The following is a 24,749-nucleotide window of genomic DNA, read 5'->3' on the forward strand; positions in this document are numbered from 1 at the left end:
GCTCGTAATTAAAATAGAAGATTTTTGCTAATATTATGGTATATTCTTAGCATAAGAAAGTTTTTTGTGAGTTCTGGATAGAATAATGTCAAAGTACTGCTACAAAAACTGAATTTGCATTTTAAAAAAATCACATTACTCTTTTACTGCTGCTCTGCTACAAAGCGTCACTACTACTTACATGTTACAATCAAAGTGGCGGAGTAAAAGTAGCTTTCGCTTTGTGGGATTGATTACTGTGCTCAGTTTCATGGTAGTATTTTTCTTACTTTGAAATAAAATTATTGTTATGATTAAATGATTGGTTATGTTTTAATAAACGATTAGAAATTATTTTAGCTTTCTTTAAATAATATTTTTTTGGGTAAGAGTTATTAAGGGAAATAGCAACCTTCGTACTCTTTTTTTTTTTTTTTTTTTTTTTTTTTGGTATGTTTAGATGGTAAGTTTTCTTTATGTTTGATTATGCATGTTTTCAGTTTACTTAATTGTAGTTAATTTTCAAATAAATCTGGGAATTAAATTACTGGTGTGAATTCTGATGTTGATTTTCCATATCCGTTGAGTGTTGTAAAATTCGTTGACGAAACTTGGTATATCTAAGAATAAATACATTTAAAAAAAATCATGTTTTGTTTGTGTATTATATTTTCCAAAATTATTGCCCACGAATATGACAAAATTTTATTTGATTTGAGTTCTAGGTTAAACCAAATTATTTAAACTAGTATGATGGCAGCCAAATGAATTTAATGCTGTGAAATAAAGTATTAAAAAAGTACTTTGGTTTTGTAAATGAACTGAAATTTAATTTAATCAGATAAGAGACCTTGAATTTATTTTTTGATTTATGTATTAAATGTAGCACTCATTTTCACTTGGTTACAGCAGTTTTTGTTGCATATTCTTTGAAGTATTTATAAAATTAGATGTTAATTTGTAGTATATTTTATGTAAGTATTCATGTCTCAGTGAAGCAACAGATGGATAAATAAAAAATATAAGTTTTCTCACCAGGAAATTGTTGGTTTCTCGGGTTCTTTTTCTCATCTGTTTAATTCAAAACTAATATCCATTGTAAAAATGGATATTACTGTATGAAAAAATGTCAAAAGCTGTATGACCAAAAATTGATACTGCAAGATAGCATGTGAAAGACTATTTTGAAGGGTTGTTGTGATATAAGTATGTATAAATGAACTTTTTAGAGTAATTGTATAGTTACCCTAGGTCTTCAGCTTTCTGAAGGCCAGAAAAATGTAATGAATGCCATTTAATGTTTTGGATGCATAAAACAAAATGTTAACCTCCTAAAATTTGTAATTTACCTTGTTAGGCTGTAAATTACTTGTTACAAGTGAAATTATTTTCCCGAGTTATGCCCGTGTAAATTATACAGTACCTTTAGTCAAAATGTTATTATGTTGCATTGTCCGTGTGCAATATATATGATTTGCTTACTAAATAATTTGATTTCTGTGAAATTTAAGTTAAGAACAAGTTTAAATAAATTTGCCTAATATTAAGCTAGGTTAGGTTAAGGTGTGGGCTTTGTTAAATAATGTGCTGTACACATTGTACACACAGTAAATAACTTAAGTGAAATTAAATTGAGGTTAGGTTACATTATAAATAAATTGGGTAGATTTCACAGAAATCTACCTAATTTTTCATTTGATGAAGACTCACCATGATGTTTGGATTGATATGTTGCACCAACTGATAGATTTTACAGCTTCCTGAAGGCCTGAAAAATGTAATGAATGCCATCTATTTGTTTTGGATGCATAAAACAAAACATGAAGGAGGTGCAAGTGATGTTTTCAGTCACCATAATGTGAGATCTTTTCATGTACCTTGTGCCACAAAATACTCCATGTTTTGAGTATCAGCATCTGTATCTCGGGCAGTAAAATTACAAGTGTAATTAACCTTGAGATGCTGACAACCTTCATGCTTCAGGAAATCATAAACTTTCTGACTGTTGTTAACAACAGTTGTTTCAAGATAAACATATTCCTTAATCATGTAGAATGTCTGAATTGCTTGCCCAAACAGGAATGAAAAAAGAATTGTTATGTTACATTTAACACCACTGAGTATTCAGGAACTTTCTATTATAATCCATCTTGAAAAATGTTATTTTCTCTTTGCAACTTCATTTTATCATCATATTTCGGATGTATTTTTGCCCTTGGAATAATGCTGTGGTCATATAAAATAATGATGGTATCTGCCCATCATTTATTAGAGTAATGAAACCACTTAAATTAACTGAAAACTTAAATAAGTCATTGTTTGAGACCGATGACAGTGCAGTATTGAAGGATATGGCACAATGATAAAATTTTGAACTGTTACATGATCATATTAATTAATAGGCCTATCTTATTTGAGAAAAACATTTGCCCTACAGCTCTTTTAAACCATGGTACTTTTAAAAACTACGCCTGAAGCCGATCTGTAATTAGTCAGTTGTCAGAATTGGTTGTTAGATGGCACCACTGAAAGGAGAAAATAAATTAAAACTATAATCTAACCAAAGTTACACTTGCTTTGCTTACTAACTTTGACTAGCGAACATAGGTTAAGTTAGGTTCGATTATATTTATACTTTTAGATTTATTTATTATATAAATTTGTATATAATAAATAAATGTAAAAGTATAAATATAATCAATGATATATATATATATTATTATTATTATGCTTTTACGGCCAACATGGGGCCACTTAAGTCAATTTTAGTTGGATCTTTTCTGAGAAAAGCGTGTTATTTTACTCTTTCGAGCTGCCCAGTATTTCTTCATCCGTTCAGATCTTGCTTTCTTTTCTTCATCCGTAAACACCCTCTTCGTTGTATTTTGTCGTTTGTCTGTCTTTTGTTTAAATATATATATATACACACACACCCACATACGAATAAATAATATTTATTTAGTATTATATATTTATATTTATATAAATTTATTATACAGTGCATCTTCAATTTATGCAGTTGTTACATTATGGAAAATTTTCACGTATAATGAAATTGCGTAAATTGAGACTCACATTTATTGCAGAAATACAGGTTAGGTTCTTGTTAAGTTATACTAAATGATGTACATAAATTATTGTACTCAATATATACATATTTATGCACCTTTTATAATTAAAGGGTACATTAATTAGTTGACTTTTTGTCTGCCTTAATCTTTCTTAATGTCTGTTATGTACGTAAAGAATCTGAGGCTTCCAGTCAGGGTGTTTCATGCATACATGTTCAGGAGTTATTGATATTACTGAATCTTTTTGCCATGATAAAAGCGATTCAAAGAGATAGACAAAGTGATTTTAAGTACACTCTGTTTGGGCTTTTGTGTTTGTGCATTTACTCTTCTTGCTGGAAGTAACAAGTGGAGCAAATGTTAACACTCATTTCTATTCTCATCAGCCGGTAATAGGGTTCTTAAAATATCAGTCAGATATGATAAACTGGCGGTTGAAAAATTATTTTACAAGCAGAAGGTGCTTTGTGCTTCGCTATTGATTACGTAAATACTTTCAAAAGTTCTGTAGTAAAGGGTTCAGTTAAATACAGTTCTTCACTATTGCCCGGTTCCTTGCTTCAGTTGCCGTAAAATGTTCGCCTTGTAACAAACACAAAGAAGAAAGATAAATATTTTTTCAATGGATTGTATTAGGGCATAACAGATTTATATTTTTTAAGACATTGTTGTTATTTTTAAAATAATTTCCTTTTTGTTTCAGGTAAATACATAGATAAATAAACAAATAATTATTTAACAATGGATTATGAAAATGGTGACAGAGATTCAAAAAAATATTCAAAAGAAAGAAAATATAGTTACGATGATGATAATGATTATTATTACAAAGTAAAGCAAAAATATAAGGAAAAAGAGAAGGACAGAGATAGGGAAAGAGATTATAAATACAAAGAAAGGAGAGAAAAAGAATATAGAGATAGAGACAGGAAAGATAGAGAAAAAGATAGAGATCGGTCATATAAATATAAAGATAAAGACAGAGGACATAGAAGTAAAAACCGTTCTATTAGTCCAATAAATAAAAGAGACCGTTTTTCACATTCACGATCAAGATCGAGGCATCGTTCTCGTTCAAAACATCGTTCAAGATCAAAATCAAGACACCATTCCCATTCTAGGTCTAGATCACGGTCACGTCATCGTTCTGGTTCAAGGCATAGAAGTCATTCACGACAATTATTACCTTCATCTCTTTCACGTAAACATTATGATGATAAACGTTATGATTCGTCATATAGCCGTAGTAAAGATCTTCCCGAACCACCTTTCGCTCATAAGGGACAACGTAAAATGATGATTTTAGAAAAACTTGGAATCGATCTTGTTATTCCAGAAAATTTGGACAAACAAGATAAACCTCAAACAGGTTTGTTTTATTCACTATTTATTTATTTTTAGATTTAAGAGCATTAATTTAATATTTTCATATTCAATTTTTGATCATTATTTATGTTATGAAAAGTAATCGTTTAAAATCATTTATCTGAAAGGAATGAATACTATTGCAGTTGTATAATTAAAGTTGGTAACAAAAAAAAATTAAATACATTTGTTAAGACTAAAATACTGTATTGATGAATTATAATGAGAATACAATTTGTCTATCAAATAATCTTGAAAGTTGAAATCGCTTGAAACTTTTTATCTCTTTCGGTTTACATCGAGATAAAATTAACTGCAAATGTAAGTTATGAAAATTCTGTAATTCATTATTTACTTGGTTATTAATATACAATAAACACTAGAAGTTAATGTATTTGTTTTTGCTCGGTGCCTACAGAGCCCGCATTTTCTATTGCTTTTTTCATAAGGAAAGAAAAAAGACAGGATTATAATTAAAAGTAGTGATGGTAACCATATAGAAACTAAAAGTAATTTGCCTACATTTTAAAACACTTATTAGCTAAATGTAATGATCGGTAATATCGTAAAATGCTAAATAACGTTTGGCCATTATTCTCCATGTACATTAAGCAAATTGAAATCATCTGCACATAGTATTGAACTATGAGTTTAGAATCGATTTCTCCTCTTAATGGCTTGTAGATGCATAAGGTATAACAAGGATTTTTAAGAAAACTGTTTACTACTCACTTACGTATATAATATAATGTTTGTTTGTCGGGCTTGCTACCATTTAGATATTCATATAAGTCCTTGAAAAATGTTGTTATCAACACCCAAATTCTATATCTTTCAGCATGTGTACATGATGTGTTATGATTAGTAAGCTATGTTATGAATTGTGTGCGCCAGTTTTAGAGTTGTGTTGATCTTAAAGCAAAAATTTTTGTTGTTGAGGAAATAGATAATATATATTTTCAATTTATCTGTGATCTTTTCATAAATTTTATAAAAAGAATGGTACTATGACTTAAAGACTATAGAATTTGTTTGTCTCTTTGTTTAATGCGTTTAGAGCAGAACTCGATCGGTACTTTCACAACATGTGGTGGGATCTAGGAAAAACTTTCTTGTTTTATTCTACAGAGATTGAATGATATGCATGTTATTCCTCTTGTTTAACATAAATCTATACTTTCAATAATGTATTCTTCAACTATGTACCTACCCATGGTATATTGGTACCTACTGTAGCACGGCAGTGAATTGGTCAAACGTAATGGTAAAGCTTTAGTAGATAATTTGTAAATTTCACCAAAATTATCAGAAGTTAACTATATTTTTCAATTTTGATTTCCCTTATAGTATGCAATTTATAAATTTTAATTTTTGTCAAAAATATTTATGCAAATATAGGTTCATTAATGGCCGTATAACTGCCTTTCATGGAAATAGAGGAATTATTGTGTACAATAACATAATGTTTTTTTTTCTACTATAAGTTACCATCATTACTTTTTATATAAACATGTATAGTTTGCTCTTGAAAGTGAAAGTTTATTACTTTTTTATTTTTTTTAACTAAACCTGTTTGTATTATATTAATTTTTAAGTAAATAAGACAATTTGGTAGCAGATTTTTCATTTTGTTTATATTTTCTTTAATTATATTGAAATCAATTTAATTGATAGAACGATAAGATTTTTCTGAGGAGTGATATAAGTTTGTAGGATTACTTATTTTTTCAAATCTCTGGTATTCATTTCCTTATATTGAAAAATATTACATGAATAAGTTTTTGATTACTTGAAGTTTAGTCTAGCTTTTTAGGTGTAGTGTAAAAAGTATCTGCCTGATTATTTTCTGATTTGACTCATTAGAGTAAACAACTTTTTTAAAGAAATATCTTTACAGTGGTTTGAAATTATCTTAATATTATCGCATATGTGCATTAAATAACATACTTTTTATCTACTCAGTGGTCGATCCAACAACAGGTGTTAACGAGGAAGGAATGAAACTAGTCAAAATGAAATATAAATATAACAACAAATTGTAATGAGATGAAGCAATATATATTTTTATATAAATTTAATATTCTTTAATAAATAAATATGATTTTAAAAAAATTTAATTGAAAATGGTGTCAAGGTTATGTTTTAATTCAATTTCCCCGAGATTAGTTATGCATTAAATTATATATTACAACTTTAAATCACATATTGTAAAGAAAAAGACACCGTTGTTTGTTAAATTGTGATTTCAAATAACCAAGTTGTACATATTTAAATTCTGAAGAAATATCTTGAGCCTTTTCCCCAGTTACAAAGTAAAAGTAATTTTGGATTGTAAGCCGGGTAATATTTTTAATAATTTAAGTTGCTTTGCTTTTAGTCCTTTGCTTACTTTGAAGCTGTAAATTGACATTGGCCCTATGCTATGCTGGCCAGTTTCGCCAATGTAATGGACTTTTTCTTTATTAAATGCAACATTTAAAGCTCTTTTTTACTACGGGTAATTGAAATGTAAGACAGTTTAAGTACCATTAGCTATTAGATAAAAATGATAAATAATATCTTTTGACAGTGGCGGCTTGCGTATAGGCACTGTGGAACTGCAGCACCCCTATTTCCACTTGATATTATCGATAACATTTAATATAACGAGTCCTTTTTTCTTTAATTCTTTCTTTATACTTGTACAATGTATAATCCGTAAGCTTAATGTCAGTAGCCATCCTGCAGTTTTTGAAAAAGATACAAAAATCTCTGTATGGAAGTGTGCGCTTAACAGTTCCAGCAGTATGTTGTTTGGTTGTTGTGTGCATTCGCACATAGGAAGCTGCACGTGAGGCTGTGAGGGAGAGAGAGAGAGAGAGAGAGCACTGTATTTCCTGCAGTGCTGACCCTGGCGTGCTGGTGGAAGGTAGTTTTTTTTTTTTACTCCACATGTGTATGGAACATTCCTTTTTTGTTCCGCTTTCTAGTTTAGTCGGAATATGAAAGGGGTTTAGTTTTTTCAGTAGTGATCAGAAGATTGCAAAAAGCAAGGGCTCATTGAATACCAAATTGTCCAAAAACATGCTGGAAGGGCAAAAGAGAAGGTAATAAGTAAAAACTAATTATGTATTTGTTTCTGTGTACATAGAAATTTAAATTAAGCACCGTTGGACTATAGTGTTTTTAAGTGGACATTTTAAGTTATTTTCTAATAATATTAAAAAAATATCTGTATTGACATTTTATTATTTATTCGGTTAAACAGAGTACAGTTTTTAAATACAATATGCTTAAAAGCTGTAGATTTAGATTATTATCCTGCTTCCAGCTATTATATTTGATTAATCTTTTCAAGTTCTTTTATTTGACAGAAGACTTTAACAATGGTCTTGGAAAGGCCCAGAAAAAAATTTTCTGGTACAGCACCCCCACTAATTTTAGCTACGAGCTGCCACTGATTTCCGATTTGTTTTATCCTTATAATAATCTGATTAAACAGTTTTGTTAAAAATATGTTAATTATGTACCTCTTTCTAAAATGTTAGTGATCGTTTTATTAAATGAATCCCAACAAATTAATGCATTTATTGCTACACGAAAAAAGCAATATTTCCAATTTTGGATTTATATGCAAGAAATAGAACGGATGAATTAAAAAAAAAGAAAATAAATTCAAGATAAAATATATGCATTCCAGTTGATTAGTTACAAAAACTTAACAGATTACTTTTCTGAAATTTGAAACGCGAACAATTTTTACTTATTATTAGTATACACATTTATACAAAATATTAAGATACCCCGGCTTATCCTAGCGATAAAGTTTCCAGTAAAAAAAGATAATCCTAACAAAAAGACAGACAAATAACAAGTGGAAAGGAAATCACAATTTTTTTTGTTTACTTTGATGAGGTGAATCAGAATCTATTATTGCAGACTCATTTTTATGTTGTGCCTGCCTGGTTAAGTACATATTTTTTTAAATGTTAATGCTTATTTATTGTGGTGAAATAACTAATTTTTAGTGGCGGCATTGTAATAGATCATTTTATAAGAAAGGTGAAAGTTAGTATATTTTTTGAAACCGATGTCTATTAGCTTTTTAAAACCAGTATAGATTTGAATTTTGTGTAATTTTGAGAATTCAAAATAAAACTATTAAACTAGGGAACATTTTACTTGTTGGTTTTTGGTTACTTAAAAAAAATTGTGTATGAAGGGGAAAAATTATAAAAATTCAATAGGAACTAACGTACTCTTTACTGCATAACACAGAATGCAATTTGAAATCGATCGAACGAAAAATCAAGTCAATTGGATCGACATCATTTACAACTACAATGATTACTGCTGTGGATGTCACTTGAACGTTTTACTATGTACCGAAGACTATATTTGCTTCTCATCCTCACACTGTCGCATTCATGACTAATCGATCTACAACATCCAGAGTTGATGATGGTGATGTGTCTGAAGATGTTATCTGCATAGAGATGCAAGTACATAGGTTTATGTTTAGTAATTACGATTTTTTTCTTTTATGTTAAGATAAAACGTCAGGTAATGTAATTGATGAATATTTTTCGTTTTAAAATGATTTAAAGAATAGTTATACGTACTTTTTTTTTTTTATATATTAATAATAGTTTTTTAAGTGTTGTTTTTGTTTGTGTTTTTCTATTTTAGTTTTATAAATAGAGGTGTTCTCTTACATGATAGGTGTTAAGTAACAAATAATTCATTTAAGCATATAAGAGTAGTTTAAAAATAATACATTTATTATTTACGGTGAGGCTTACAGTATTATATTTTTAAGTATATAGATAATTACTTCTTTGGAAATCTTTGTGAGGTATATTTATTTTGTGTTGAGCTTTATAGTAACATGATTTTTTTTAATCTGATTTGTTCAGATTTTTTTCTTGTTAATTCTGGATTTAGGCGGTAGGCTGTATGTAAAAATTTGTGTTTTGAAACATGCATTTCAGTTTTAAAAAAAACCTAAATAAGTGGAGTATTCTGAAACTTTTTAAACGGAATTTTTAAATTATTTTTTACGTACTTTCTGTGAGTCAGAAAGACACAAAACTCTTTGTCTTCGTTTCAGTACCGAGTCTTTGTTTTAGTATTGGTTTACTAAAGCTTGAATTTAAATGTACTTTCTTTTGAACAGATGGTTAAGAAAGAAAGGTTGTTTCAGTACCCTGATGTATTTTAAAATTCATTTTTGTCTCATTTACCTAATAGATCGACTTAAATAGGATTGTACCTCAGACATTTTGTTGGCTTATCCAGGGTTGTTGCCTGAATAAGAAACTAATTCCAGAAGCTAAACATTTCACGAATAAGCGCAAGAAACTCAGAAGGACTCTGTCGCTACAGAATTCCTTTCCTGTCATGTCTACTGCATAGTAGTAAATAAAATAATAAAAATTCTGTTCATTTTACATCAATTTAATTATAACTGAATTTTTAATGAATCATCTCAGTTTTCCATATTTTCATGAATTACAGTCGTGTAAAAAACTAGCACATGTTCACTAAAGGAAGTAAAGTCAGTTATTTAAAATTCAAAAGATACATCTGAAAACGTTTTTAAATCTTAATTTAAAAAAATGTTATGGATTTTGCAAGTTATAATTAGCCATAATAGTAAATTCTTCTTAATTTTTCAAACAAATTGAAAGATTTTTTACAACAATAAGAAATGGTGAAATTGGTACAGGCTAAATTTTTAATTTATGTTTTTGAAAATCTGACAGCCTTAAATATTTATAGCTGAATGTACCTATTATTTAAATCAGACGGTAGAAGGTCCCAGCATAATGCAAACATGTAGAGCCTGGATAATGGTTGACACAATTCCCATGTTACCTAACAAAGAAAGAAGAAGGAAAGGTATTAAAATTGGGTAACTGTAGGAAGGGAAATGGAAATCAATCTTAACAGGGATTATCTTTGATTAGGATAGTTTATCATCTTGCAGTGTAACTTGCTGAGTAGTAAGCTTCATTCGTTAATAAAAATAGAATTCTTGAAAATTTATCTTATTGCTTAAAATGAAACAGATTTTCACTTTAAAATTTCAAATTTTAAATTTGCAACAAATTCCGATGCTGTTTTAATTTAACATGTCTGTGATTTATATTGATTTCCGATGAAAAATGAAACGGTCACTAGAAGCAAGAATCAAATAGTGACCGATGGTAATAGAATTGGTGTGTGCATAAGTGAATAGAAAAATTACATTAATTCAATTTCTGTTTAAATTAATACCTGATTTTAAAACATTTAAATTTTGTTATTTACTAGTTCTAAATTTGTTTTATTCCTACCTGCTTATCTGTAGAAAATTTATGTAGGTCATAGTATAAAAAATCTTACCGCCATATGATTATTCCCATAAAAAGTTATATGTCGGTCTGTAAGACCAATGCCTTATGTGTGGAATGTTGTGCAGGTTCTGTAAATCCAATAGACAGATTTATAAGTATGTATTATTTATATTGTTGCTGTTATTAGCCATTTGATTGGTTTGAAAGTAAAATAAATCTTTTCAGTTAAAAGAAAAAATTTATATGTATACTTGCAAGTTTTATAATTAAAATACTTTCAAAATTACCCGGTATTGAATTTACTTATAATTATAATGATGGTAATAAAAATTGCCCCTTCAGACTTCAACCAAATCTATAGAATAGTTACAAATTAGTTCATCTTATCAGCTGCTCAAGTTAAAAATTACTCTATATATTACATTCTAACAGGTTTTAAGTATCTCAAAAAAGTTGTTATGATGTTTTTGTGTTTTTTTTCAGACAAACTAACCCATAGTTTATAAACAGAATTTATTAAGTACGAGGTGCTACCCAAAAGTTCGGGGAATTTTACCATAAAAATAAAATAGCTTACCATAACTTATAATTTCCACTGTTTCCTTCAAAGTAATCCCCTTGAGCATTGATACAGTGATCCCAGTGTTTTTACCAAGATTCCATGCATCCCTGGAAGTCTGCAGGTGTAATTGTTCGAAGGACATTCTGCGTTTCTTCCTGAATCTCCTCAATTGTGTTAAAACGACCTTTCAATTGAAATTTTATTTTTGGAAAGAGAAAAAAGTCGCACAGGGCAAGTTCAGGCTAATAGGGTGGGTGGGGAATCACTACCGTCTTTTTGGAAGCCAAGAAATTTCGAACGGGTAGCGATGAGTGTGTGGGGACATTGTCATGGTGCAGAACTCAGTTGTTGTTACCTCGCAGATCTGAATGTTTGCACCTAATGCTATCACGTAACCGCTTCAAAACTTCATAATAGAACATCCCATTGACAGTTTGACCAAGAGGAACAAATTCCTCATGGGTAATGCCTTTGATGTCGAAAAAACTATCGTCATGGACTTCACGTTGCTGCGAACTTGGAGTGTTTATTTGGCCGCGGTGAACTTAGTGACTTCCACTGTGACGACTGCTGCTTAGTTTCAGGGTCATACCTGTATACCTATGTCTCATCACCGGTTATGATGTTGGAGATGAAGTTAGGGTCATCTGTTGCTGAATTTTTCAATTTACTACAGACGGCTACGCGATTTTGTTTCCGGTCGCCGTTCACAGTCTTGTTACGAATTTTGCAGCAATGCGTCTCATGTTCAAATTGTTCGACAAGATGCGTTGCACGGACCCGTATAAGATCTTTATGATTGCACAAACATCATTGATTGTTTGTCTACGATCTGCAACAATAGCCTCTTGCACTTTCGCGATATTTTCCGGTGTTGCGCTTGTTGATGATCTTCCTGAACACTCGTCATTGACTGTCGTTCGTCCATCTTTGAATCGTTTGTACCGAAAAAAAGATTTACTTTTACTCATAGCATTGTCACCAAATGCTTCCGCAAGCATGCGATGGGTTTCTGCACCGTTTTTTTAAGCATGAAGCAAAATTTGATGCGGGTTCTTTGCTCTTTAAAATCTGCCATTTAAAACTTCGCCGAAGCAGTAAAACACGTCGTTACACAACCACATGAAAGACAACAATGCAGCCTCTCACCGTCACAGCTGTTGAAACACTGATTCACAAAGAGTACTGTTAGCCACATCTAGCGGCAGCAGGTTGTACCAACAATGGTTCGCGTGCGAAATTCAAATTCCCCAAACTTTTTGGTAGCACCTTGTAAAACAAAACAACTAGAAATGGCTTTGGTTTTTTTTTTATGTAAATCATCTCATTTTTTCATTGAAATGTTTATGTATGTTTTAGGTCAAAAAAACAAATGAAGATCAAACATGGTTATATATTTTTTAAATTAGGCTTTTAATTAATAAATACAAGAATCATAGATAATCTATTAATGTTCACACACACATTTGAGGTCTACCATGCAAATTGACCAAATTTTTTTTTATAAACAAAAGTTGTTCAGGATTTTTTCAAATGATTTTAGTGGCAGATTGGATTTATGTGTTTTAGAATGATATTAAAATAAATGAAGTACACGGATTAAACTCAACCGGATTAAACCCAAAGCAGATAGGTGTTCAGGTGTGTACACCTGAACACCTATCTATATGCTTTAATTTTTTTATTACTTTTTAAATCGCTATAAAATTACAGAATCCTAATGAAATGCTAAAAATGCATTATTAATAGAAGTGGTTTGATATTTTTTTTATTATTAATTGGGTAATATTTAATAAATACAATGTAAACTCGCTCTTTAAACCTTACTGTTTCCTCTGTAATTAAATAGCCTGGTTAAATTTATACTTAAAACCATGCTCAGTGTTTTATAAGTATAGAAGTAAAACAATAACTACCGTAGACCCTGTAGTTCCTGAGTTTTTGATGTTGTAGATAGGGAGAAAATAAGCCAGCGCTCCGAAAGATCTGTGATGGAGTGTAGAAAATTAATTGGTGCTCTAAATATGGAGGAATAATTTTTAAAAATTTAAACATTTTTTTTGGAATGGTCAAAAAATAAATTACTCAAGTAAAATTTAAAAAAAAAGTTATTTTTAATCATAAAAATCTAAGTTACAATACTTGTCCATATAATCTTTTTATTTTAAATAATTATTCCACATGTTAACGATTTATGATCTTTTTGATAAGATTATCTTAACAGATTTTTATTTTCAGCATTGATGTTTATTTCTTATTTAAATAATTTTGATATAAGCTTACAAAAATTTAAATTATTATTAATTAATTTTATTATTTTAATCTACTTGTTTATAAGAAAAGAGAAAATTGTTTAGTAATATGTTTATTTATTTTCTCGTTAAATATATTCACAGATAGTCTCATATCGTCTTTTCATCTAGTTCTGTTACTGTTTATTTCTAAAAAATGTTTTAAGAGATGAGAGTTAGTCAAATATCTTGTTAAATTTTCAACAGCATTTGTTTTAGAATTTATAATTATTCATACGCTTACAGAAAATATAATTTTAAACGATAAAATTCATTTACAAGACAAAAAATTATTTAAAGATTCTTGTATCTGGTGCTGAAGTACAGGACCGAATCACATTTGTCATAATTTAAAACTGCTTTTTTACGCTTGCTGCAGAAGGTTATTTTCAAAAATAATAAAAAAACGCATATTCATGTTCAGTTAGTTCTGCACTCTATAAATATTGAACGTCAGCCTTGTACATTTTATCAATCGAATGTACATTAAAATTAATCTGATTTAATAATGCTTGTCGATGGTTTTTTTAATTTTATATAATTTTAATATTGTTTCGGTTATATATGCGGTTTGTACAATATAATTTTAAATGCTTCATCGAGTTGTGATAGGCAAAAAATTACGGATTATAATGAAGAGATTAATTTACTAGAAAGTAATTGTGATTTGACTTTTAAATACTCGTAAAACTTATACCGTAAAATGATATTAATGATAGTAAAGACTCCAAAAACACTAATAAAATAAATGCTGGATTATTATATACATTCACACCATAATAATTAACGTTAAGAGGAATTCTGTTTCTTATACCGTAGCCTTCTGGGTAGCATTGTTTCTAACTCCAACTGTATCCCCTAATCTAGGAGTTGAGTACCATATAGCTGCTGTCAATTCTATTAATGTTTTCTCTACCATAGCCCTATGAGTGCAGTGCTGTGCCGGGACAGATATAGATCGTGCTTTAAATAGAGGAAAAGGAACCGGCTCTGATATGCATGTATATGGCCTGTTCCAAGAGATTGTCATATTTGCTCATTGACCTGAGTTCATCCTGGGCCCACTAATTGTATCGCCCAGATGAGTCTTCGGCTTAAAAATGATCGGGGAAGATTAAGTTTAATGTTAGCTGTCGCTGCTGAGTTTCTGCTTGGCAGATGCTGTTTGTACATGTCTATTAATATCTTACAAATATTTTTTAATATAAAAAATCATGGAAGTACCTCCTCTTGTCAATTAGTGATATTGTAAACATTGCATATGCTGTTCCTAATTCAGTAAGATTTTTTTTAACTAACAACATTTCATTATAAATGAAATAAATGATGATCAACAATTCTGTTTGGTGTTTTATTTTAATTGTATTAATTAAATTTTACTAGAGAGCTCAGAGCTCAGTTGATAAATTCAGTATACAATAAACAAGGTATAAGGTCAATAGAACTGCTAGTAATAATATATAGTCAAGAGTAAGAGATTCGGTGCTGATTATAATGTCATTTTTAGAATCTAGGATTAATGAGGAATTCTTATCTTAATTTGGATGCACATATTCCTGTCAGTTTACACTCATTAATATAAAATAAGAAAAATGTAGTTAAATTTAATATTATATCACTTATTTTACTTTCATTCCAAGAATATTATTTCCAAAATTACAAGCTGTTGCATTTGGCAAACATATTAATGCATATGTATCTTATGAAAATAACAATAAAAGCTTTAAATTATATAATTAAAAAATAAACTAGATAACATTCTTATTAATTTAAGCTATTCTTAGAATTTAGGCCAGATAAAAATGCCAACAAAGCCTCAACACAATTTTGCTAAAGCTGAAAAATAAAAACAGGCTGACAAAATTAAGTCGATTATAAATAAAATGTGTATGCGAGATAGATTTGAGTAAAAATATTGTAATTGCAAAAGTTTTTGTGGGTATCAATGATTTACAGCATGGAGGACTCATAACTGTAAGACAGTAGTTACAAGTTGTGCTGTGTAAGTGGTTTAAGTTTTCATTTCTTTAGTTGAAAATGAACTTAGTAGTGTAAAATAAAAATAAAAGTTGCAACAGTACGTATAGTAATAGTAAATGCAAACACTTGGAAATGGTCTTTAAATGTGATGATATTAAAACCTAGTCTAATGATTATTGATAATCATTAAATAAGTATAGTGCTTTTACAAAAAAGTAACATCTATGAGTCGATATGATTTGTTGTGTCTCTATCGTGATTAGAAGAAATAAACAGAAGAGATTCTGATAATTCATTAAGAAAAAATTACATTAAGATGGTTTAGTTTTTTATTTATTAATTATTGATTTAAAAGGGTAGTGTTTAGTGGAAAATTACAACATGATTTAATAGAATAATTGTTGTATTGCATACAAAATAGTATATATATTGATTGATGTTTCTTTTTAAGAAACTACTGAAATTAAAGTTTCATAAAGACCAGTGGTGATAGAATCAGTAAGATAAAAATTAAATAATATTTGCATTAATTGGCCATATCTTTCTTCTTAAACTTAAAAAATATAAAATCAATTATTTATTCGTAGAGTTTTTATTACTTGTAACATATATTGAAAATTGTTGTAAAAAATAATGTGGGGTAAAGTGTAACGTACAGTTACATATTAGCATATGATAAAGTAGTGCTTTCACAAAAAGTAACATTTATGAATCTATACAACCTGTGTCTTTTATCTTGGTTAGCAGAAATTAGCAGAGGAGACTGATACAATTTGTTTTAGAAAAAAATTGCATCTACAACCATTATACTTTGGTTTAATGAATTCTATCTGATTTGGTGTTAATGGAGAAGCAAATACAAATATTTTAATTTGCTTTACTGTGTTATCATAGAGTGATTTAATGTACCGATTTGCTTAAAATTTAAGATGAACAAAAAAAGTTTATATTTCAGTAAAAAAAAATTTTCAATTTTAAGCAAATATGTGTTATTTATAAGTTTACATTTTATTTTTAATTTGAAAACAATTAACAGTTTTTTCTTCATTATTATTTTCAGAAATTTTTGAAGATTATTATCTGCATCACTACTTTCCAAAGAAGGAATAATTTTACAGCTTCTACAGTTTCCATAACATTTTGAAAATCATCTATTTTTTATAAATACTTCCCTTTGTCTTATGTAACGACTTAGTAAAATATTCTGTTATTGATAAGTCCAACTTTATACATTAATTTTACTTATTGATTCTGACATCAAGAAATTGCAAAAAAAAATAGTTGTTGGCTTATCATTCCTGTAGAAATGCACTTTAGTATACATGAGAAAATGTGTGAGTTGATGAAACGAATTGAGTTCGATACCGTGTTAAAAAATAACCCGATTTCATATTTTTCCATTATTTCAGTTTTAACTTTCCATATCATGTTCAAAAGATAATATATGAATACTTTTTTGATTTTAGTATATTTAAAAGACGGGCTTAATTATTTAAATTTTCTGTCGGTTTTAATAAATTGGCCTTGTAAGAGTTAATTCCATTAAATGTAGAATTTTTTTTACATTAAACCAAATGTTTTTACTTTAACATTATGTACGTAGTTTCATATTGTATTTAAGAAAGGGATCAAAGAAATATTATGAAGGAAAAAAAAGATTAAAACCAAAAGAATACTAGTCAAAAATATACTGCGACTATTTTTTAACAGTTCATTGCAATTGTAAGCTGCCTCATCTGTAGAGCTACTTCACTGAATAATAACTACAAGGAGATGAAATGTAGCGTGAGCGGTCATTTGTATAAAATAATTTATTAAATTTTTACGATTCATTAGAAATAAATATTAAAAAAAAGATTTTATCATGTTGGCTATCCAAATTTAATTTTAAAGTAACATTTATCGTAAAAATTATTATCTGGCTATTTTGATTGTTCAGAAGGTTAAATGTTTTAACAGATTGTTTTACAGCAAATTTTTTATAAAATTGCAGTTTTGGGATTTTTTTTAAATTCTCAATTTCACTAATTGCCAAAAAACTGTTTTTTAAAATGTTTAATTTTATACTTTTACTTTTTATGGTCAAATTTTTTTCAGAAATTGTCCTCTTATTCTTTGTTCAAGAGTTTTTTTTAATTAGAGCAATAACGGTGTACATTATCTTTATACCCCAAACATTTTTACTGGCTTCATAATTTTTTATGGATTTGCTTTATAAAAAGTACAACTGCTTCATAATAGCACTTTTCTTTGCTCCTAATACGATGTCTATACAGTAGCATAACATATATGTTATATGACATACATATGTTATGTTATACTAAATATTTATATACTATATAATGGGGCCATGAAATGTTAATTGACTACGTGCAATGTTTTATCGGTAAACAGTTATTTGTATTTCTACTTTTTCTTTAAACAAGCATCTTAAATTGCTTTTTTTTCAGCTGTTCTTTAAATTTTATGAATTAATTCAATAAAGATGTGACTTGATTAAAAAGTCACTGTAATTTATAAAAAAAAATTCATCTTAAATTTAAAGCAACTTTGGTCCATATATTTCTATTACATCGCTTTCTCAATATGCAAATAAATAATTGTTTGCCAATCTTAATTTGTCCTAATATTATGATCGTCAGAATTTAAGTGTTGCTTTATTTATTATGTTCATTTAGGTAGTTCTCAAACAACTGCCGATCCTGGACAAAAGAATGTTGCTGTAACCGGTGAACTTGCTGCTTACTGTAATGTCAGTGCTGCTAATTCAAAAATGTTAATGGAAAGACTTAACAGGAAGAAATTATTATGGACAAATAAAAGTAATGAACAAAAAACAAGTACTGATAGTAAAGAAGGTAAGTTCTCTTCTTTTTTTTTAATGCTTTTAGTAACATGATTCTGGATTACATATTCTTTTTTTCCTAAAATATAAGGGTCATCCAGAAAGTAAAAATCATCTTTGTTTTATAACAAATTTATTGTATTTATATTATCTTTAATATATGTCATAATCTACGTTTTTAAGCTACTTTTTTTACATAATTATCTCCTAAGTTCAAGCATTTGTCAAATTATGGCACCGGTTTTTGTATGTTGTAATCAAATAAGTCTGCTGCTAGTCCATTAATCACTCGTGAACAGCTCTCTAGATATTGTCCTCACTTTCGTAGCAGTTCCTACCAAAAAACCTTTTAGTTTTGTAAAATGGTGGAAATTGATTGGAGATTGGATTTGGACTGTACAGTGAACGATAAAAACAACCCATCCAAAACCTTTGAGAAGTTCACAAGTTTTTTTTTACAGCATGTGGATGAAACAAACACACTCCAAGAATCAGAAGACCACGCCTGCAATTTTTAATTATGTGGTGAAGTTTAATCTAAATTTTTGAAAAAGAGTCAGTGTTTCTCCCCAAGGTGTAAAGTCACAGAGTAAGAGTGTGGCGATCCTATTTGGAAGTGTTTTGGCTTTAAAGGCACGAAAGATGCCACTGAGCTCACTCTCAGGTGTGTAGTGCAAAACCCATGTTTTATCACCAGTCAGTCGCTACATGATTTGGCATTTAATTGCCATCTGTATGGTACTGCTCCAGGAATGACAGGCAACAGACATGTTTTATTTCTGTGATTGTTGTTCAGCGTGTTTCTACCGTACATATGGTTCGCGTCCTGCTGGTTAGATATATTAATGTATATTAAAGTGATTAATATACTGTTATGTTTTAATATGTGAATCTAAGGTAATACAAAAATTCTTTAAATATTATGTTTTGATTTTCTTCTTATAATCTTATGCTTCATAAATCAAGAGAATTCATAGAGACATTTAAAATTCACGATTGTAAGAAAACAGTTCTGCGTAAGTTAACATTAAGCTATTAATGGTTTTCAATGAACAACAATAATAAGATTTTGGGCAATTCCGCACATTATTTATTATCCACCCGACGGATGAATCACTTTTGGAAATACAGTCCACTAAATGAATATTTTTAGGTTTTAGAACCAACATATGGTCCTCTTATCGGGCAGGATAATTAATATTGTTTTGTGTGTTATAAGGCCTCATTGGCAGTGTTAAGGTTTAAAAACATGGATAAATAAACAGTGACTTCGGGTAACGTATCAAAGGTAACATTATTATAATAGTATGTTAAAGGTTTTTCTCAATTGGTGATTGAAACTCCGTATATTCTGTATTATTTATATTTCTTAAGTGCAGTTATTATTACAGTTAACAATGGATAACACTGAGAAAGCCGATCTTGTTAAAAAACGAGTTTTTCACAAGGCTACCATAACACGAGCCCAAACGTTCATCACAAGCACTTATGACCCCCAGCGTCATAGCATACACGATGTTAGCGCAAGATTACATCTGCTAATTAATGCGTTCAATAAATTCACTGAGTGTCAGTTAATTTTAGAAACGAAAGACACTGAAGTCGATCGTACCTCACAAATGGTTGAAGTTGAGGAACAGTATATTTCTGTTAAGGATGCCATGGATGAAATAATAATTAACTCTTATAATGCCAAAAATGCTAAGCAAGAACCTAACATGGCTAGTCAGTCTCAAATTAATTCAGGGTAGTTTATAAACTTGCCAGTCATTTCAGTACCTAATTTTAATGGTGATTTTACGAAATGGATGCATTTTAGAGATGTTTTTGATAGTTTAATCATAAAAAATCAAGCTTTATCTAATGTTCGTGTACATTATTTAAATTCGTCCTTAACCGAGGAAGCTAAGAAACTCATATCAAACATCCTTATCAATTCTGATAATTTTTTGGTTGCTTGGAATTTAGTTACTGATCGTTACCATAATTCAAAAATAAATAATTCAAAAACATGTAAACAATCTTTTAAATCGTCCTTCTGCCTCGAAGGAATCAGCCACCAATTTACGTATGTTAATTAACCATGTTAAGAGTAATATTCATGCTATTGAAGCTATAAAGGAAGTTAAGGTGCCACTTCATGAACTATTGTTAAGTCAAATGTTATTGCATAAGATAGACATGTCTTCAAAAAGGGCATGGGAGCATAAATGTTCTGGAACAAATATTCCGCCTTTGTCAGACCTGTTATCATTTTTAGAAGATAGATGTCAGTCTTTAGTTACATTACAATGCAGTGAAGTCAAACAATTTATTCAAAATAATAAGCAACCTAGAAAATCCTATGTAACTCCTCAAGTTGCCTGCATTCTATGTTCTCAACCTCATTTTTTGTCAAAGTGTGCAAAATCTTTAAATTTTAATGTATCTCAAAGGGAGAATATAATTCGCAAAAATAATTTATGCTTTAACTGCTTACGCTCCAATCACTTTTCTAGTCAATGCAATTCTGCCCAAGGATGCCGCAAATGTGGTTTGCGTCATAATACTCTACTTCATAAGGATAAGTTAGATTTAAATAAAACTCAGATCTCTAATATTTCATCCAATACTGTTGAAGAAAAATCAAACGCAAAGTATTGTTCTTTTAAAGGGGCAAGCGCAGACATTTTGCTGGCAACTGCCATTGTTCATGTTCACGATCGCATCGGCCAAATACATAAAGTGTAGAGCATTACTTGACAGTGCATCACAATGCAATTTCATCTCAGAGTCGTCGTTAGTTCTTAAACTAAATTTGAAAGGGCATAAGAATAACGTACCCATACATGGTATAAATGACACTAAAACCCAAATCTCTCATTGCGTTGCCGTTAATATTATGAGCAACCACAGCTCTTACGATAGAACAATAAGCTGAATATTCACTGAATATAAAAATAGGACAAGAAAAAATTATGGAGATAGAAGGATTTTGTTATTTGGGAAGTAGAATTACTAAAGATGGACGAAGCAGAGGAGTGATATAAAATGCTGAGTAGCACAGGGGAAACGAGTTTTCAGTCAGAAATATAATTTGGTAACATCAAAAATTAATTTAAACACGAAGAAAACATTTTTGAAAGTATATGGAGCATAGCTATGGAAGTGAAACTTGGACTATTGGAGTACCTGAGAAGAAAAGATTAGAAGGTTTTGAAATAGGGTGCTGCAGGAGAATTTTAAAAATCAGATGGTTGGGTAGAGTTGAAGAGGTGTTGTGGCAAATCAGTAAAGAAAGAAGCATTTGGAAAAATTAGCTAAAAGAAGAGACAGCCACATTTTAAGACATCCTGGAATAGTCGGTTGATATTGGAGGGATAGGTAGATGAAAAAATTGTGCAGGCAGGCAACTAATTGAAACGACTGGCACTAAATAGGGAATCTTGGAGAACTGCATAAAACCAATCAAATGACTGAAGACAAAAAACGTTTTTTTTCTGAAAATTTACTATATCTAAATAAAATTTTATTTTGAGGCTCAAGTGTCATTCGATCCCTAGCCACCCTTAATTAGCAAAAAATTTAATTTTATATTGTATAAAATATATTAGTTCGCAGAATATGTAATATAATGTGAACAATTTTTTTTCAAAATAAATAAAATTCACAAAAAAGAAAAAATAAGGAAGATTCTGGTGATCCTTAAAGGATCATCTGCACTATATAATTAAACATTAAAATATAGTCCTACTTAATCGGTTATTAGTTTTTTCCTGTAAAATCTTCTGGGATCAAACATTTTTTCCTGATACCAGTAAAACTAAAGGCTGCTCTTGGTCAATTAATATTAAAAAATGTAAATTATTACATAATTTTTTCAAGGGTACATTTAAACTTCAGTTTGAAGAGGTCAGAGACACCTTGCCATCCTTAGGGTTAACTAATTAAAATAGGAATTATTTCTTCAATAATTATTTTTTTAATTTCCATTTTTGAATGCGATTAAAAAACGTAGCATTTAAGTTAGAAGCAGAACAGTAGCTTGAAAACAATTTAAACCATTCAAATTTTATTTGCACAAATAAGTAAGCTTTGTTTTTTTGCACATTGCTTGTCCTGCTGGAGAAATTATTCTCATTTTTGTTGCATGAAAATTTATAACTATTTTATTATCATTTATCAGAGTTTTTTCTATGGCGGAAATTGAAAGTGATATTTAAAGTGAATATGAGAAAGTGGTAATTCAAACCGAAAGCAATAGCCGTCTAGGTTCATGTGGTGGGTTTTGTTTAATAATTTTTTACTGTAACAGTGATTTTAATGTTGATAAATTTTCTAAATTTTCAGGTTTAAATGCAGCTGGTAAAAATACTATGTGGCAGTCAGCAATATTTTCAAAAGATGGTGACAGTAAACAGACAGCTAAATTTAAACGTTTAATGGGTATAAAAGATGTTGAAATTGGAAGTGAATCAAAACCGAATACTTCAGTAGCCACTGGTGATAAAGATTTAATAAAAAAACAAGAAGAGATGTTTCAAAATATGGAAATGCAATATGAAGTTGCTCGTGCATCAACACACACGCATCGAGGAATAGGACTTGGTTTTGGTATTCATCAGTATCCACGATAGAGTACGAGCCTGCGCATGAAATATTGTAATGGGTCTTTTTCTTTGTTCAAAATAGTTTGAACATGTCAGCTATCTTTATGTAGATAATTTATTTGTTATTCCATTTAATAAAAATTTATTACTCTCTGAATGTATATTATTATGAATGTGTGTGGCTTTTTGTGTGTTCGTAATTTTGTACAATAAATGTAAATATATATAAAGAATATTATTTTTTTATTGCGTACAAGTTAAATATGCTGCCATTTACGTGCCGTTCTTACCCAATCTGCTGGGTGAAAGGGAATGATCATTAGGATCCCATTTTACGTAGTAGGTTGAGAAAGAAGCATTCACCGTAATGCTGCTGCATTATCTAGTATAACTAAATAAGTTTCAGATCAACTTAATTTTTGGTTAAAAAAAATACAGTGAACTGAAAGTTGTCCAGATCTTGATGGCTTCAATCGGCTGCCTTCTCTTAGTTTAGTAGTGTTATTTTCACGATGAAGAATCTTCATTAAACACGGCTGTATTCGTGCTGAGCAAGTGTATATTGACTGACTAAAACTAAAAAATGCATTGAACCTTCCTCTGCACTGTAGTTATGATGACTAACAAGCTTCATATGTCCATTAATCTTGTAACAGTGCATATGGACTTGTTCTGATATGAACATTACTATATTTTGAAAAGTTCGAATAGTTTCTCTTTGTTTTGACATGTGTTTTATATGCCTGTCACACTTTGTTCCAAAACTATGACTAAAACCCCCATTTTTATTACTTTATAGTCCCGCTGGGTATTATTTTCTAGAATATATTTTCAAATTGCCAACAAAATAAAACAAACTGTATTACAATAACACTTGAATATATATATAAACATACAGTATACTAAATTAAGCCAAACCAACTAAGAATTTAAGATAAACTGTGGCCACACACACATAGACATGTATATATAACTTACATCGTGGCTTGTTAAGTTTCAGTCCGAACCCAACTTAGAATTTTACATTTTCAGGACTGGAGTTGAATACTTATTTTAAAGATTTTTATAATCATTTTAGCACAACCAGAAAAATGTTTACAATATTGCTTGCTTTATATGTATTTTTTTATTGCTGTAAAATTTTTAATTTGTAAATTTAAAGTAAAAATGTGGTGAAAAAATCATGTCGCTATTATTCTTATCCAGCATCAGCAAATGCCGTATGTAAATTGCCAAGGTGGTTCCATACAACACATCTCCATCAAGTGGTCAAGTAACCGCGTTGGAAAAGAGCAGGGAGCGACTAATCTGGACAAACAGGTGGTTGGGTGCCCTCAGAGGTAGTCTGTTATTTTCTAGGACTCTCTGAGCTAATCTGAAAGTATTGTGGTGAGTGCCGAACGCCCCTAAATAATGCCAAAAGGTGGGTATCGGAGTATTCTGTATTAAGAGGGAGGGGTTTTAGTCTGTGAGAACCTGATATTACCATCTGTACAGGTGGGCTGATGGTTGGCAGAGCTTTCTCCTTCTCCAATGTAAAAAAAGAGGGGTCCATCACATTTATGTTAATGTTTGTTTGCATATGTTATGTGGAGGTCCGGGTAGTTGAAGTGAAATTTTATTAAATGCTGATTGGAATTTCGGATACATAACTGACAATTAATCGGTAATGTCTCAGCCTTTCATCCAAAAGGTCCCGCAGTAAGTCTGACTTGGAATTTTTCACATATTACATTTTCATACTATGTAA

At 29.8% G+C, this 24,749-nt stretch overlaps 1 protein-coding gene across 2 annotated transcripts; it reads left to right on the plus strand.

The window, feature by feature from the left end:
- Positions 1-138: 138 nt before the first annotated feature.
- On the plus strand, positions 139-23,227 carry LOC142332901 (uncharacterized). 2 transcript variants are annotated; one of them, XM_075379596.1, is made up of 4 exons: positions 139-253; positions 3,754-4,419; positions 18,244-18,423; positions 22,740-23,227. In XM_075379596.1, the coding sequence occupies exons 2-4, from the start codon at positions 3,792-3,794 to the stop codon at positions 23,024-23,026; spliced, it is 1,095 nt and encodes a 364-aa protein (XP_075235711.1). In that variant the 5' UTR covers positions 139-253; positions 3,754-3,791; the 3' UTR covers positions 23,027-23,227. The 2 variants fall into 2 exon arrangements, with proteins under 2 accessions (XP_075235711.1, XP_075235710.1); XM_075379595.1 differs by having other exon boundaries at positions 183-442.
- Positions 23,228-24,749: the final 1,522 nt, after the last annotated feature.

The sequence above is a fragment of the Lycorma delicatula genome, chromosome 12 (genome assembly GCF_047948215.1).
Source record: "Lycorma delicatula isolate Av1 chromosome 12, ASM4794821v1, whole genome shotgun sequence".
NCBI classification, from domain to species: Eukaryota; Metazoa; Arthropoda; class Insecta; order Hemiptera; family Fulgoridae; genus Lycorma; species Lycorma delicatula.

Excerpts from the sequence above, each read along its gene's own strand:
- LOC142332901 (XM_075379596.1), top strand. The coding sequence starts at position 3,792 with ATGGATTATGAAAATGGTGACAGAGATTCAAAAAAATATTCAAAAGAA. Across the intron at positions 4,420-18,243 it reads ACAAGATAAACCTCAAACAG|GTAGTTCTCAAACAACTGCC; the intron begins GTTTGTTTTATT and ends ATGTTCATTTAG. Across the intron at positions 18,424-22,739 it reads AAGTACTGATAGTAAAGAAG|GTTTAAATGCAGCTGGTAAA; the intron begins GTAAGTTCTCTT and ends CTAAATTTTCAG.